The following is a 15,064-nucleotide window of genomic DNA, read 5'->3' as shown; positions in this document are numbered from 1 at the left end:
ATATCTTGTTCGTGTTATTGTTCTAATATTGGAGATCACCCCCACACCTCCTTCTCGATCCATTCAATATAGCTAGCCACCCTCGTGTAAATCGACGGCGATCGTCCGATACCGCAAGCTGCCCCCGTCGACGTAACTCCCAACACATGGTAGGTACAACCCTTGGGTTCCGTAATGACCTGCACCGGCCCACCGGAATCACCCTGGCAGGCGTCCCGTCCCTCTCGTTCACTTCCGATGCACAGCTGACTGTCCTGAACACCGGCATCGAAGTTGCGCGTGCCCAGATATTGCTTTTCGCACTCACTACGGCTTAGGAGATCCAGCTGCACCTTGCGCAGAGTGTCGGACATCTTCTCACCTGGGCAATAAAATAAAATAAATGAGTATAACAGCAACAACCGAACCGGTTTAGCTGCTACGACACACCTTCGAACTCGGTGTTTCCAAAACCGGTTGCGATCACCGCCGTCACGTTCATCGCGATCGTGTCCCACAGACAAGCCGGCCGAACAAAGTGCGAGAATGGAATCGTTTGGTTCAGCTTGACGAGGGCGATGTCGTGGTACGAAGACTTGAACCGATGCTCCGGGTGCCTCCGGATGTACTCGATGCCCACGTCAAACTCTTCGTCCGACTCGATCGTCAAGTCAAGCTCGCCCAGCCGCACGATCTGCGGACTTCCGTACTTCAGGCAGTGCGCTGCGGTCAGCACGAACCGCTCGCTAATTAACGACCCTCCACACTTGAAGTCATTCACCAGGGTTCCGTTTCGGTCTACCTTCCAACCCAGCAACACCTGGTGGGGGAACTCTCCAGCCTTGACATCCTCCCCACCGACGATCAAATCCACCGACTTGGTGCAGTTGAACGACTCGAACACGATCGGATCCGGATCCAGCGTTAACGCGATACCGGTGCTCAGCAGTTTAGTTTCCTCCTTGAACTCTGCACATTCTAGTACCATCAGATATGATAATTTTAGCCACAAACTAGACCGACACCACCCAAACAAAAACCGACTACTTACTTCGCTGGGAAATCCGCTGACCTGCAATCAACCAATTTAACTTTCTAATTTGAAAACGAAATGTATGCAAAAACCCACCAACCTTGAACTTGAAGACTTGCGGCGAAGACCAACAGAGCAAACAACGACGGCGATAACATCGCTGCTGATACTGACTTAACGGGTTGCGAAGTTCCCGGGTGCCAACGAGAAACTGACCTGCGCGGGGAAAACCGGCCGAGCATTTATTCAAGTTGATTCTCGAGCACGAGTTGGGGCTGAATATCTCAGGGAATTAATTTGTTTGAGCAGGAATGATTGGTGCAACACATTGTTTGTGTTTTGTATTTTTTTAATTAGTTTCAAGCAGTGTGTCTGTATGAGGTGGAATATAAGCAAACCTTTTTTTGTTGATTTTTTTTTTATTCGGCTCAAACTTTGTGAGGGACTTCCCTATGACCAAACAAGCCTTTTTGTGGCATTGATTTACCCATAAAAGTCTCCATACAAATTGCAGCTGTTCATACAAAAATGGTACGTAAATATTCGATAATATGTAATTTTGAAGAATTTTTCTGATCGACTTGATATCTTCGGCAAAGTCTTAAATGTTGCAAAGGACTTTTCAGCAAAAAAATAAGGTTCACGGAAAAAAGTTTGTATTTTTTTTTTTTTGAAATCACCTTCTTTTACAAAGAAAAACAATTTCTTTAAAGCCGTTTTTTAATTTTTGATTTTTTCTTGTATATTTTTGGGGACAACAAACAACAACTTTTGAGCCATAGAAGTATGCACAACAAAGTTGCCGCTAAATTATGATTTAAAAAAAATCAAAAGTTTTTTGAAAGAGAAAGAGAAATTTTAGATCTTTCTTTTCTTTATTCATTATGAAAGAGTTTTTCAGCCAGCAACAGAATCATCCCAATACAAGAAATTTTAGCCAAAAAAATATGTTGACTTAAGTATTTGAATTAAAATTAAATTTGCAACTGGATAATGCTCCGGTTTTTCGATATTTTTAAACCAATTTTTTTTGTCCCCTAAAACAAATTAAAAAAATAAAAAATCAACAAATTCCTTCATGAGTTACAGATTTGCCAAAACTGTATGGAGCCTTGCAGGATGAACCAATGACACAAAGTTGCTTCTTTGGTACAGTCATCCCACATATTCGGAACACCCACAAATTCGGAACACTTTTGTGGTAATTTGTCAATAGAATGCAAAATGCAAGTTTTCTGTCAACCCTGCTATTTTTAGGGCCTTTATTTGGACATTATCTTGCTATTTCACTAGTAAAAGTAATACTTTTTAAGCAAAAACTGCATTTCAAGACTATTTTATCCAGAGCACCAAAACACTGCCTCCAAATTGCCTGTTTCATGATTGTGGGATGTTATTGTGTCTCCCACAATTGTGGAACACCTGAATTTAACTGATATTTTTACAAAAAAGTTATCAGACCATTCATAAAACATTACTAAGCATGAGTTTTATTGGTTTCAGAGTGCAAAGTTATTATTTTGTAAAAAATATGTACTCCTGGAGAGAAAAAAAAGTTTGTTTACATCGTAAGAAAAAAGTGTTCCGAATTTGTGGATTTCAAGGGTCAATGTTTTTCTTTGAAAACTTGATATAAAATGTAAAAATGTACAGCCGGTCTATACATCAATCGAAAGATCGCAAGAAAAGCTTTCACATGAAGGTAAAAGCAAATCATTATGTTCAATTATCGATTTGTTGAACATTGGCTGATCCGTAATCTGTTCCGTATATGAGGGATGACTGTAACAGGGAAGAATCCCACAAAGTTTAAACCAAATCGAGAATCGTACTTTTTAAAGTTTCATCAGTATGTTTCACGATTTGAGCAAGCTACACTGCCCCTGATCGCATAGATGTCCCATATTGCATTTTCATCGATTTCGAGTTATTGAAGCAGTTTGGTTCAAAATTGTGTGTTCTTTCGGAAGAGCCTATAACATCCAGTACTTTGTTCTAGAAATCAGGAAGAAATCCAGTTTTTTCGCGAAAACTTAACACGTAGCCTTATGTATGGGACAAGCTTCAAATGCGTTTTTCTCAGCTTGCTGTTTTTGCATATGGGACATTTATGCGAACATGGGCAGTACAGCAAGTGGTAGAAAATGATGAGGAAAATCAAGAAAAAAAAAAGTTTTAATTTATTTCACAGTTTTTTATGTTTTTTATCAAAAAAGGAAACTTTTAGCCTATGATAAAAATGTGTCACGGAGATAAGTTTATTTGAAAAAAAAACTTGATTTTTCATAGTCAATGTCGCTATATCTTCCACATCGGCCCAAAAATTATATTTTTATTAAATGCATATCATAAAAAAGTATAAACAATCTTCAAAATTCAACCCCAAACAACACCCTCAATCCACTCGACGTAGCTGGCAACCCGCGTGTAAACCGACGGCGACTCCCGGGCGTCACACAGCAACGTTGACGTCACTGCCACTACGTGGTACGTCGGACTGGCCGGCTCGGTCCGAATCTGCACCGGCGATCCCGAATCTCCCAGGCAGACATCCGCGTGCCGGTCGTTTCCCCCGAGGCACAGCTGACTGGCGACGATTCCGCGGGGGAACTTCTCCAGGCTGCCGTACTGTTGCTCACACATGCGATCGTCTAGCAGGTCTAGCGTTACCTTCTTCATCAAGTCCGGGACGTCACCTTCTGCGAAGGGGGGGAGAGATTCTCGAGACACTCGTATGTTTGATTCAGGGGGGTGGGGGGATCTTACCGAGCAAATCGTACTGTCCAAAACCAAGCCCAACCAGCTTGGAAACGTTGAGGTTATGCTCCGTCCACAAGCAGGCCGGATGGATTAATTGGGTAAAGGTCACGGGTTCGCTCAGCTTAACCAGAGCGATATCGTTGTACACGGTGCCAGGGTCGTACTCCGGATGAACCACCACGGACTCAACCTGTACATCAACCTGGTCACCGTCGTCGGTCAGGATGCTGTACTCTCCAAACCTCGCCACGGTCGGGTGCTCCTGGCGCAGACAATGAGCTGCTGTGAGGACGTAGCGGTCGCTGATCAGGGCTCCACCACACGGCAGCTCGTACTGGTTCGGGCTATCGGGCGTTGGCCATCCTAGCAGAACCGAGTGAGGGAACTCGCCAAAGTTGGGCTGGTGATCCCCGAGAAGTCTATCGGGCAGCTGTACGCCGTAGAACTCTCCGACGGGTTTGGCTGGTTCGGTCGGGGAAAGAATCGCTCTGGCAAGATTCTGCGCTTGGTATTCAGCACATTCTGGGCAGGGATTTTGGTTAATATTTTTTTCACGTTTTTAATACAAAAAAAAACTTACTTTTCTGTGCTACCCGTTGCCCTAGGACGTGGCAATTAAAAAAAAGTAACATGAGAACTCAATTAAACAGTGAAAGAACTATCAACCTACCTTCAACGACTAGGAATAAAAATATCAACACTAAGAAGCTACCCAAAAACGAGTTCATGTCGACTGTGAGGCTCTAAACGTTATCAAGCGGAATTGTAGGACTCCTTTATTTATATCGCTCATTTACGCTACATTTGCAATTTTAATGCGTTTTGTTGAAATTCTGGAAACGATTTGGGTTACTCTTCAGGTTGTGTTGCGAAGTTGCAAAATTGTGTGCGGACTAAGATTAAATATAAGAAAAGAGCGGTGATAAGGATAAGTTATAAACAAAAGATGGGTATCATCTTCATTAAAACATGGTTTTTGAAACAGTTTGTTTTATTTGTGATGAAAAGGCGAAATAATTTCAAATGTATCAAAAGTATTACAGATTACAGATACAGATTACTCGACCAAGTTTGTCGTCACCATTTTCAATTCTTCAGAAATACTGGACATCATCAGCTTTGGCAACCAACCACTCCAACCATTAGTACATTGCATTAGTACACAGTATGAAAGAATCATCGAGCTGGTAACACTGCAGCCACCAACAGCAAGTGTTTTGGTGCTCCGCGGATTGAGGTTTTGCAGCGCGACTGTGTTTCAAATGTAGGTGGCGCCAAAATGAGGTTACTTGCCAAAAATGGTATTCCTTTCTGCTGGATTGAAGAACAAAATCGCTTATTTCTCATGATTCCCTGCATCAATCTTAATGAAACTGGTTGCAAAAGACGAGAAAAATTTTTTGCTTCAGAATAATGAACATCAATTTTTGGGCGCGCAAAAATTTGTGAACTTTTTCTTTAAAAAACATGTTTCAGAACACGAAAAAATTAGTTTCCCCATATATATCAATGAAATAAACAGTGATATAGTTGATAACAGATGTGTTAACGAATATTCAACCATTTTTATTGATTTATGACAGACTTTGTTGCCAAAAAGTTCGAATTACTGTCTTTTACTAAATTTACAATTTTCTCATAGAAAAATCAAACGAATATTGGAAAGTTGCACACCAAATTGTTGGAAATAATTTTTCTCATCCGAATCTGGCGTAAGTTTAATAAAAATGTTGATTTTGAAGGTAAAAACACATTTTTTCGAAAAATCATAGGTTTACGCTATTTGTTCATAGGTGGCGACAAGTGTCTTTTAGCTTTGCTGCAAATTCTCTATATCGTTCGTTTTCACGGTTAAAGTGTAACAAATTACCCGCGAGTTAACTTCCCCGCGATGGGAAAGAACGGTCGTGGCCGTGGCAACTCGAGTTCACTTCGGGGACGCGGCCAAATTGGTTCTTTACACCGCACCAAAAAGTCCTCCTCGCCCGACCCAAGACGCCCCAGCATCGTACTTACGGCGGCAGTTGATTCGACTAAGTCAACTTCGAGCGTCACCGTTCCGAGCTCGATCGTGACCAGGCAGATGGCCAACCGGAACAAGCAGCAGCAGCAATCTGGAGGTGGTCAATCCACCAGCAACCCGGGAACTTCCACGTTAACAGTTCCAACCTCAAACGATTTCGAGCTATTGTCCGACAACGATGACGACGATGAAGGAGACGATGATAAACAATCGTCAACTAACACACCAATACCAGCGCAAGGTAAAACCACGCCGAAGCTAAAGCGTAACCCACCCATCAGTGTTCTCGACCTTCCTGCTACAAAAATTGATAAAGTTTTGATGGATGGTGATTGCGAATTTGCGATGCGAATTCTCAGAACGTCGGTCAAGGTATACACCTTTGGTCGACCAATGTTTGAGAAATCAATGGAAGCGTTGGCGAAAGCTGGCATTCCACAGAAAAAAAAATCATGGTAATATTACATCTGGGAAGGGGTACATCTTTTATGTCAGAAAAAAGGTGTAATTTTACCTCTGGAAATGTGTAATTTTACCACTTTTCTGTTGTAATGTCACTTTTTCAGTCTAAATTGAGGTAAAATTACATCATAAAAGAGGTAATATTCAACCTTCCAAAATTAAAGCTTCCAAATTTACATTATTTTTTTCTGTGTCCTTACTACACGCACGAGCCGGCTGACCAATCGGCAGTCAAAGTAGTGCTGAGCGGGTACAACATACCAAGCACGCCGGAGGAGCTCAAAAAGTCTCTCAAAGAGCAAAACGTTAACCCTCGAGAGGCCAAGGTGCTCTCGCGCAAGAAAACAGTCACAGGGAATCATTTCCTGTGGCTGTTATATTTCGACCGGGGATCGGTTAAAATCCAAGATCTCCGCAAAGTGAAGGCTGTTGAAGGTTTTCTGGTCGGGTGAAGGTACTTCACCAAGCGGCCGACTGACGCAGCACAATGCCACCGGTGTCAACGCTTCGGACACGGGTCCCGGTTTTGTACCTTGGCGCCAAAATGCGTCAAGTGTGGTGACGCTCACCTTACGGCGAGCTGTGCGCTTCTCCGGAAGGAGTTCCTGGGCAAGGATAAGACCGCTGAGCAGCAGAAGGAAAAAGTGAAGTGTGCGAACTGCGATGGCAACCACACGGCAAACTACCGCGAGTGCACCGCGCAAAAGACGTACCTTGAGGCGCTGGAAAAGCGGAAAAACCCAGCGACGCATCAGCCTCTTAGGACTTCGACTGGTCGTCCCTCGACCGGTAACCCGAACCCGCCAGGATTTAGACGCACTTACGCCAGCGTGGCGGCCAACGGAAACGGTCCGGCTCCGGACAACACGAGTGATGGTGGCCTCTTCACCCTCACAGAATTGCTCTCGCTGGCGAGGGATATGTTTAGCCGTCTCAGTTCCTGCCAATCTAAGCTTGAGCAGTTCTGTGCGCTGCAAGAGCTGATGGCGAAGTACCTAGAGACTGCCTAGGTCTGAAAACCAGTAGTTTTTCGACGTCAGAATAAATCTGACATTTATCCCTCTGTGATATAGCTTTAAGTTTCTCTTCCCTCTATCCACCTATTAGCAATTTTAGCAGTTTTTTTATAATTGAATTTTTCTGCTTTCGTTAAATCTCACCTATCATAACAAATTAATTTAATCCAATGATTACTGATAATGCTGTAGCTGCAAGGATCTCCATAACTCCACACTAGTTTATAAGTTAAAACAAAATGTATTATGCTTAGTACAAGAAATAAACATGAATTGAATTGAATTGAAAGTATGAAAGAATTTTTAGTTGGATATTTTAGAAAGAAAATAAACCAAAATCGCTGTTGTACCAAAACACTAAATTTATTTGATAACATCATCGAACAAGTAATGATCAAGCCTGTTCAGGCCACACAATTCTCTCAATCCAATCAATATAACTGGAAACCCTGGTGTAGATTGCCTCAGACTGCCCGATTCCACACCCCTGCAGGGCAGTCGATGTCAACCCCAAAACGTGGTACGTGCATCCCTTGGGCTCCGTAATCACCTGCACTGGACCTCCGGAGTCACCCTGGCAGGTATCTTTGCCACCGCGTTTGCTTCCGATGCACAGCTGACTGTCCACAACTCCACGTGGAAACTTCGCCAGACTGCCAAACTTTTCGTCACACTGTTCTCGATCCAGGAAGTCCAGCATTACCTTTTGAAGAATGTCGGCCTTATCTCCAGCGGTATCGTTGAGTCCAAAGCCGGTTGCGATCACCGAGGAAACGTTTAGGGCTGAACCGGTCCAAAGGCAAGCCGGTCGTATTATTTTAGAGAATTTCACGTTTTGATCCAGCTTGATTAGCGCAATGTCATTGTATGCACTTTTAAACTTATGATTGGGGTGCTTGTAGAACTTTTCAATGTTAAAATCAACCTGATTATCGTATTCATCCTCTAGGCTATGCTCTCCGAGCCGAATGATTTTCGGATATCCTTGGGCAAAGCAGTGAGCTGCCGTCAGTACAAATCGCTCGCTGATCAGTGATCCTCCGCAATCAAATCTGTAGCCTTCTGGGGCACTTTCATCCGCGTATCCCAACAGTGCTTGATGAGGGAACTCTCCAGGCTTGGCCGCTTCACCGCCAACGATCAAATCCACCGTCTTGGAACAGTTGAACCGCTGGATCTGAATGGGCCTAGGGTTAAGCGTCAACGGGATTATCATAGAAGTTTGAATCGTTTTCTCGCGATACTCGGAACATTCTGGAAACAAACGTAGTTCGTTTCAATACCACACTAATTTCAACACGAAGAAAACTCACTTTTCTCCGCTATCCGCTGGCCTAAAACCCATCGAACAGGAAAGAGAGAAAAAAAAACAAGTCAAATAGATTAGCTGACCTGCGCAACCTCGGAATACGCTAAACACCTTGAACGAGCAGGCAAAACAGCAGCAGAAGCACCAATCCACAGCGCAGCAGTGCGGCGGACATCGCGAAGCAGACTATCAAAAACAACCGGCCCCGACGAGAATATGGCCAAACGTTGACTCTTGTGTGTGCGAATATTCGTGTGGCTCTTGATGAGTTCACGACTCGACGTAAGTCCGCGTTAAACGGTTATAATTGACCACGCGTCGTGGCTACTATTTATAAACGAATGGGGTTAACCCTTGGCTGCAAAGTGCTTTTATTTTTTCTCGAATTATATCTTTATTTAGCAAATAAAATTGTACCAACTCTTATTTTTTAACAAAACTACAGTCATCCCACATATTCGGAACACCCACAAATTCGGAACACTTTTATGATAATTTGTCAATAGCATGCCAAAAAAAGCTTTTCTGTCGACCTTACTGTTTTTAGAACCTTCATTTGGACATTATCTTGCTAATTCACTAGTAAAAGTAGGACTTTTTGAACAAAAAACTTCATTCCAAGACTATTTTGTCCAGAGCAGCAAAACACTGCCTCCAAATGGCCTGTTTCATAATTGTGGGATGTTATTGTGCCTCCCACAATTGTGGAACACCTGAATTTAACTGATATTTTCTCAAAAAAAAGTTATCAAACCATGTATAAAACATCACTAAGCTTGAGTTTCATTGGTTTCAGTATGTGAAGTCAGGTAATAAATATGTACTCCTGGAGAGATCCAAAGTTTGTTTACATTCGTAAGAAAAAAGTGTTCCGAATTTGTGGATTTCAAGGGTCAAAGTAATTCTTCAAAAACTTCATATAAAAGTTAAAATTTGCAGATGTTCGATACAGCAATCGATAGATCGCAAAAAAAGCTTTCAAATGAAGGTAAAAGCGAATCATTAAGTTCAATAATCGATTTGCTATGATTTTTTTAACATTGGCCGATCTGGAAACCGTTCCGAATATGTGGGATGACTGTAACTAGGACTGTGAACAAATTTGTACCCCGGATTTAGTCATCATCCAAAAATCTAATTGCTCCGTCATCGGGCTTCACCCCCCACACAACGTCTTCGATCCAATCGATATAGCTAAACACCTTGGTGTAGATCGCAGCAGAGTTCCCCAAGCCACACCCTCCAAGCGAGGTCGATGTCACGCCGAGGATGTGGTATGTGCATCCCTTGGGATCTATAATCACCTGCACCGGACCTCCGGAGTCCCCCTGGCAGGTGTCCTTGCCACCGCGAGTGCTTCCAATGCATAGCTGACTGTCCAAAACACCGCGGGAAAACTTCCTTTCGCTGGTAAATGCTTTCTCACAGACTGCATGATCTAGGAAATCAAGTTGCACCTTTTGAAGAACGTCCGCCATTTCACCAACTGAAAGAGTTGGTTCGTTTTGGTACATTTTGATTTAAGGATATCCAGTATCTAACCTGTCTCGTTGAGTCCAAAGCCGGTAGCAATCACCGACGGAACATCGATTGTTGAGCTTGTCCACAAGCATGCTGGCCGGATCAGCTTGGAGAACCTCACCTCGGTTTTTAGCTCAATAAGAGCGATATCGTGGTAGGCGGATCGATGACTGTAATAAGGATGTTTTTTGAACGATTGAACATCAAAGTCCTCCTGATCGTCCCACTCGTTCCGCAAATTGTGCTCGGCAAGTCGCACGATCGTCGGATATCCATCCACGAAGCAATGAGCTGCTGTCAGAACAAATCGCTCACTGATCAGTGATCCTCCACATTTGAATCGGTAACCCTCAGGGGCATCCGCGTCCGGATATCCCAACAGTGCTTGGTGTGGGAACTCGCCGGGCTTGGCTGCTTCGCCACCAACGATCAGGTCCACCGTTTTGGAGCAGTCAGATCCCGCAAACGACACCGGTTTGGGCTTGACCGTCAGTGGAATGAACACGACCTGTTTCATGCTCAGCTTTTGGTACTCGGAACATTCTGGAACAAAACGATCTTCGAAAAAGTTTGACAAATTTGATAAAAGTTTAACTTACTTTGTTCGGCGATTCGTTCCCCTAAAATAAAATAAACAAAAACAAATTATCAACATGTTAACCTCCAAATTTGAACAAAAGCACCTTGAACTACGAGGAAGTACCCCAGCAGGAAAAAACTACAGAAAAAAGCCGAAATCATCTATGTGTTATGGCGAGCAAGAAGCTACTGATGGGCCGGAATCGCAACATTGTAGATAGAACCCAAAACGGTTGAGCCCAAACTACAGTTCGCGAATGTTCGACACCAGGAACCGGTTTGTTGTTTGGGATTTCCCCATTATCAAACTGGCTTGGAATGGATCGTTGGAGCATCATTCTGAAAAATTTTAGCACATCATCGTTGTCGTGTCATCTTGTCACACGTGCATTTTGGGCCAAATTGTGTTAAGAACGCCATTTTGTGCAGCTCTCAATACCTCACCTTTAGACTTTCACAGTTCCTCAAATTTCGATTTCAATTCTGAAATATTCAGTAGAGCCCAAAAAACTACGTACATTGTTGTCACTTTTCAAATGAAAAAAGGTTCAATCTTGTCGTGCTATCTTGACACTCCAAGAAAATTGATGTAAGTGCGTCAACTTGCCAAAGGGATTTCAGGTCAAAACGCGTTTGACACACGTACATGCCCGTCAACCGTAAACATGTTTAATTGTAACTCGAGACTCCAGCAACCATAATCAGCCTTACTTTGAGATAGCGTACAGAACGGCCAACCAAACAAAACGGTCTTTGCTTTTATCTTTGCAAGCATATTTAGATATGGAAACAACAAGTATACTCAACCCCCGGTGGTTGGTCACTTTTTTGTTTGACACCTTTTTAGTTTGTACCCCGTTGGTTGGTCCAAGTCAAATTAAAAAGTGACGAACTGTCACTTTTTACACGGTGCTCACGCACACTATCAAAGCAAACGTTTGGTGATGTGTGTGAACTCCGTGTAAACTAAAAAGCGACTCGTTCGTTTGACAACAGTTAGTGTCAAACCATCGTGGTTTAAGTGTATATCTATTGGACACCTAACGTTCGATTACGTAAAGCGTTGTCAACCTATATCAAGCAATAAATAGGTTTATGGGAAGTGAGCAAGCAAGTTTATATCAACACATTAGAACTTACGATTTGGACGGAATTTGGACCGAGTCCATAACCTGTCATGCGACAAAATACCCATGATTGAATTGGTTAAGATGGTTCTTCTACTTTCTTAAACTTATTTTAATCTAAAAATGCAATCATTCATCAAATACGGCCACCCATTGCTAAGAGTTGACCTTTTGCTCGTTAATAATTGGAATAAATTTATTTGTCTTGCAATTAACATACAGAGACTTTTTAAGCTCTTGTAAAGCAAAAATGGGACAATTCTCCAACAGCTGTCTTGTAGTGACATTCTGTTTCCTGCTGGTTCAGGGTCAACGGATTGCGGTCAAGAGTAAGTTCCCTCGGACACTCTATACATCAAATCTAATTTATTTATTTTTTTAACAGAATGCTCCGAATACCAAGCAGTCAGCGCAGCGGAATACTTTGCAACTGGACCGAAACCCGTTTCGTTGCAAAATGGCTGTCCAAAATCGGAAAACGACCGCCCCGTGCCGGGTGAATTCCCCCACCAGGTTCTTCTCGGCTGGCCCAAACTGGACGACCCGGACCAGCATGACCTGCAGTGTGCCGGAGCGCTGATCAGCGATCGTTACGTCCTTACGGCAGCGCACTGCCTTAACCGGGAGCCTCCGGCGATCGTGAGGTTTGGCGAGCACAGTATCCGGTCGGAGGACGCTGGTCAGGTGGACGTGCCCGTTGAATCCACCGTTGTACATCCCGAATACAGTGCCAGCGCCGTCTACAATGACATCGCGCTCATCAAGCTGAGTGAACCGGTCACTTTCAACCGTCTAGTTCAACCAGCCTGTTTGTGGACGGAGCATGAGCTGAACATGACCGTGATCACGGCCGGGTTTGGACTGTACGATATCCTTGGTAACAATCCTCCCCTCCAAAAAAATGAACCCAACTCACCGAGTTCCATCTTTCAGAGGGTGACGTTATCGACCTGTCGCGAAAGGAGCCCCTGGACGTCCTGAACACTAAGCTGTGCGAAGAACAGTACGCCAACCTGGCCAAATTTCCCCGCGGTATCATCGACAGCCAGCTGTGCCTGGGAGGTAACCAGCGGAAGGCCGACGTTTGCCTGACTGATTCGGGATCTCCCGTGCAGGTGCAGACATTGCCGACGACCAGCTGCACCTACCACGTGGTTGGAATCGTTTCGACGCTGGTTTGCGATGCCGTTGAGTCACCGTCGGTTTACACCCGAGTTTCCAGCTACGTCGATTGGATCGAGGCGATTGTTTGGGGGTAATTTGAGGTCCGAATCCAGTCTGCAGTAAACTATTCTATATCGTTATCCATGTTGTTATCCATCTCTAAACAACATTTGTCTACAATCATTTGAAAATCTGTTTAAATACCCCATGGTTTACTTATAATCACACACATGCAGCTTCGATATAAACTATGATTATTTTTTTTAAATTAAGTCTAATAATTTTGTTTTGGTGTTTTTTATATCTATTTCACTGTTTGATATTTCCAGAAAAAATCCCTAGAAATAAAAAAACAAACCTACAGTGGCCATTTAATCATTCTAACATTTTTCTGGCAAAGGGACAAGCAGCGATTGTCCACGCTTCACACAAAAGAGATTTGTTTTGTATGGAAATTGTCCTCGAGGGGGGGGGGGGGGGAGGGGGCGGTCTGAAAATGAAAAAAAGTATTCACGTGGTTTATGGTTGGTCCCAAAACACTTTTTTTCAAGCAAAAAGCTACAGTTTTCGACCTGAGTAAAGCCTCTACGAAAATCAATACTTTTCTAATAAAGCATTATGTTTTTGTATTGTTCTATTGCAGGTGACTGGTCTTAACCATTTTAAAACATTTCTGTCAACTTGAAACTTTGGTTAACAAAAGTTTTACTAAAAAGTATTATAATTTTGAAAAACTAACTTAATCCACCTACGTGGTTGATGCCTTCCTCACTTTTTAGCAACAATGGGTCATATGAGTGGTTTGGGCACATATTTCAGCTATTTTTTTTAGATCCAGAATACGTACACACATATAACTTCAGTAATCATAACTCGAGACAAGTTGCCAGATCAACAATGCTGTGAGCTCGTTAGAAAGGTTTTTACTTACCTAACCAACGATGAGTTGGATGGTGGATCCAGACACAGTTTACATACATTTAAGTGAGAACCGGCTTCCAAAAAGTACATAAATATTACTTAAGTGGCCATATCTCCAGACAGGGTTGCCAGATCTTCAATGTTTTAGGCTCGTTGGAAAGGTTTTTTGATAACCTAACCAACGATGGGTCGGATGGTGGATCCGGACATAGTTTAAATACCTTTAAGTGGGATCCGGCTTCAAAAAAGTGCATCAATATCACTTATGTGGCCATATCTCGAGACAGGGTTGCCAGAACTTCAATGTTTTAGACTCGTTGGAAAAGTTTTTTGATAACCTAACTAACGATGGGTCGGATGGAGGATCTGGACATAGTTTACATTCATTTAAGTGAGATCCGGCTTCCAAAAAGTACATAAATATTAATTAAGTGGCCATATCTCGAGACAGGGTTGCCAGATCTTCAATGTTTTGGACTCGTTGGAAAGGTTTTTTGATAACCTAACCAACGATGGGTCGGATGGTGGATCCGGACATAGTTTACATTAATTTAAGTGAGATCCGGCTTCCAAAAAGTACATAAATATTACTTAAGTGGCCATATTTCAAGACAGGGTTGCCAGATCTTCAATGTTTTAGACTCGTTGGAAAGGTCTTTTGATAACCTAACCAACGATGGGTCGGATGGTGGATCCGGACATAGTTTACATTCATTTATGTGAGATCCGGCTTCCAAAAAGTACATAAATATTACTTAAGTGGCCATATCTCGAGACAGGGTTGCCAGAACTTCAATGTTTTAGACTCGTTGGAAAAGTTTTTTGATAACCTAACTAACGATGGGTCGGATGGTGGATCTGGACATAGTTTACATTCATTTAAGTGAGATCCGGCTTCCAAAAAGTACATAAATATTAATTAAGTGGCCATTTCTCAAGACAGGGTTGCCAGATCTACAATGTTTTGGACTCGTTGGAAAGGTTTTTTGATAACCTAACCAACAATGGGTCGGATGGTGGATCCGGACATAGTTTACATTCATTTAAGTGAGATCCGGCATCCAAAAAGTACATAAATATTAATTAAGTGGCCATATCTCAAGACAGGGTTGCCAGATCTTCAATGTTTTGGACTCGTTGGAAAGGTTTTTTGATAACCTAACCAACGAT

The 15,064-nt window shown here is 42.8% G+C and overlaps 5 protein-coding genes across 5 annotated transcripts in view; 1 reads left to right on the top strand and 4 right to left on the bottom strand.

Moving 5' to 3' along the window:
- The window catches only part of LOC120416270 (serine protease snake-like), a 1,266-nt gene extending 15 nt beyond the window's left edge, over positions 1 to 1,251 (bottom strand). Inside the window, exons 1-4 of the mRNA XM_039577973.2 lie at positions 1,113 to 1,251; positions 1,031 to 1,051; positions 430 to 957; positions 1 to 361 (exon numbers count right to left, since the gene is read on the bottom strand). The exon at positions 1 to 361 is cut by the window's left edge and continues 15 nt beyond it. Of these exons, the coding sequence (XP_039433907.1) occupies positions 36 to 361; positions 430 to 957; positions 1,031 to 1,051; positions 1,113 to 1,170 (933 nt within the window). The 5' untranslated portion in view covers positions 1,171 to 1,251 and the 3' untranslated portion in view covers positions 1 to 35. The remainder of the gene's footprint in view (positions 362 to 429; positions 958 to 1,030; positions 1,052 to 1,112) is intronic.
- Positions 1,252 to 3,307: 2,056 nt separating this feature from the next.
- LOC120416269 (serine protease snake-like) lies at positions 3,308 to 4,558 on the bottom strand. The gene is made up of 4 exons (XM_039577972.2): positions 4,443 to 4,558; positions 4,353 to 4,373; positions 3,779 to 4,294; positions 3,308 to 3,711 (listed from the first exon to the last, which is right to left on the bottom strand). Exons 1-4 carry the CDS (start codon positions 4,498 to 4,500, stop codon positions 3,389 to 3,391), a joined length of 918 nt encoding a protein of 305 aa, XP_039433906.2. The 5' UTR covers positions 4,501 to 4,558; the 3' UTR covers positions 3,308 to 3,388.
- A 3,056-nt stretch (positions 4,559 to 7,614) lies between these two features.
- LOC120416283 (serine protease snake-like) lies at positions 7,615 to 8,869 on the bottom strand. The gene is made up of 3 exons (XM_039577997.2): positions 8,694 to 8,869; positions 8,587 to 8,607; positions 7,615 to 8,527 (listed from the first exon to the last, which is right to left on the bottom strand). The coding sequence occupies exons 1-3, from the start codon at positions 8,755 to 8,757 to the stop codon at positions 7,668 to 7,670; spliced, it is 945 nt and encodes a 314-aa protein (XP_039433931.1). The 5' UTR covers positions 8,758 to 8,869; the 3' UTR covers positions 7,615 to 7,667.
- A 248-nt stretch (positions 8,870 to 9,117) lies between these two features.
- LOC128093014 (serine protease snake-like) lies at positions 9,118 to 10,942 on the bottom strand. Its single transcript, XM_052708379.1, has 4 exons — positions 10,787 to 10,942; positions 10,703 to 10,723; positions 10,125 to 10,646; positions 9,118 to 10,068 (listed from the first exon to the last, which is right to left on the bottom strand). The coding sequence occupies exons 1-4, from the start codon at positions 10,842 to 10,844 to the stop codon at positions 9,698 to 9,700; spliced, it is 972 nt and encodes a 323-aa protein (XP_052564339.1). The 5' UTR covers positions 10,845 to 10,942; the 3' UTR covers positions 9,118 to 9,697.
- Positions 10,943 to 12,006: 1,064 nt separating this feature from the next.
- On the top strand, positions 12,007 to 13,348 carry LOC120416277 (serine protease snake-like). Its single transcript, XM_039577990.2, has 3 exons — positions 12,007 to 12,138; positions 12,195 to 12,686; positions 12,743 to 13,348. The coding sequence occupies exons 1-3, from the start codon at positions 12,060 to 12,062 to the stop codon at positions 13,066 to 13,068; spliced, it is 897 nt and encodes a 298-aa protein (XP_039433924.1). The 5' UTR covers positions 12,007 to 12,059; the 3' UTR covers positions 13,069 to 13,348.
- Positions 13,349 to 15,064: the final 1,716 nt, after the last annotated feature.

This window comes from Culex pipiens, chromosome 2 (assembly GCF_016801865.2).
Source record: "Culex pipiens pallens isolate TS chromosome 2, TS_CPP_V2, whole genome shotgun sequence".
NCBI classification, from domain to species: domain Eukaryota; kingdom Metazoa; phylum Arthropoda; class Insecta; order Diptera; family Culicidae; genus Culex; species Culex pipiens.
The sequence above is the reverse complement of the archived record's forward strand: the minus strand, read 5'-3'. Positions and strand labels throughout refer to the sequence as shown.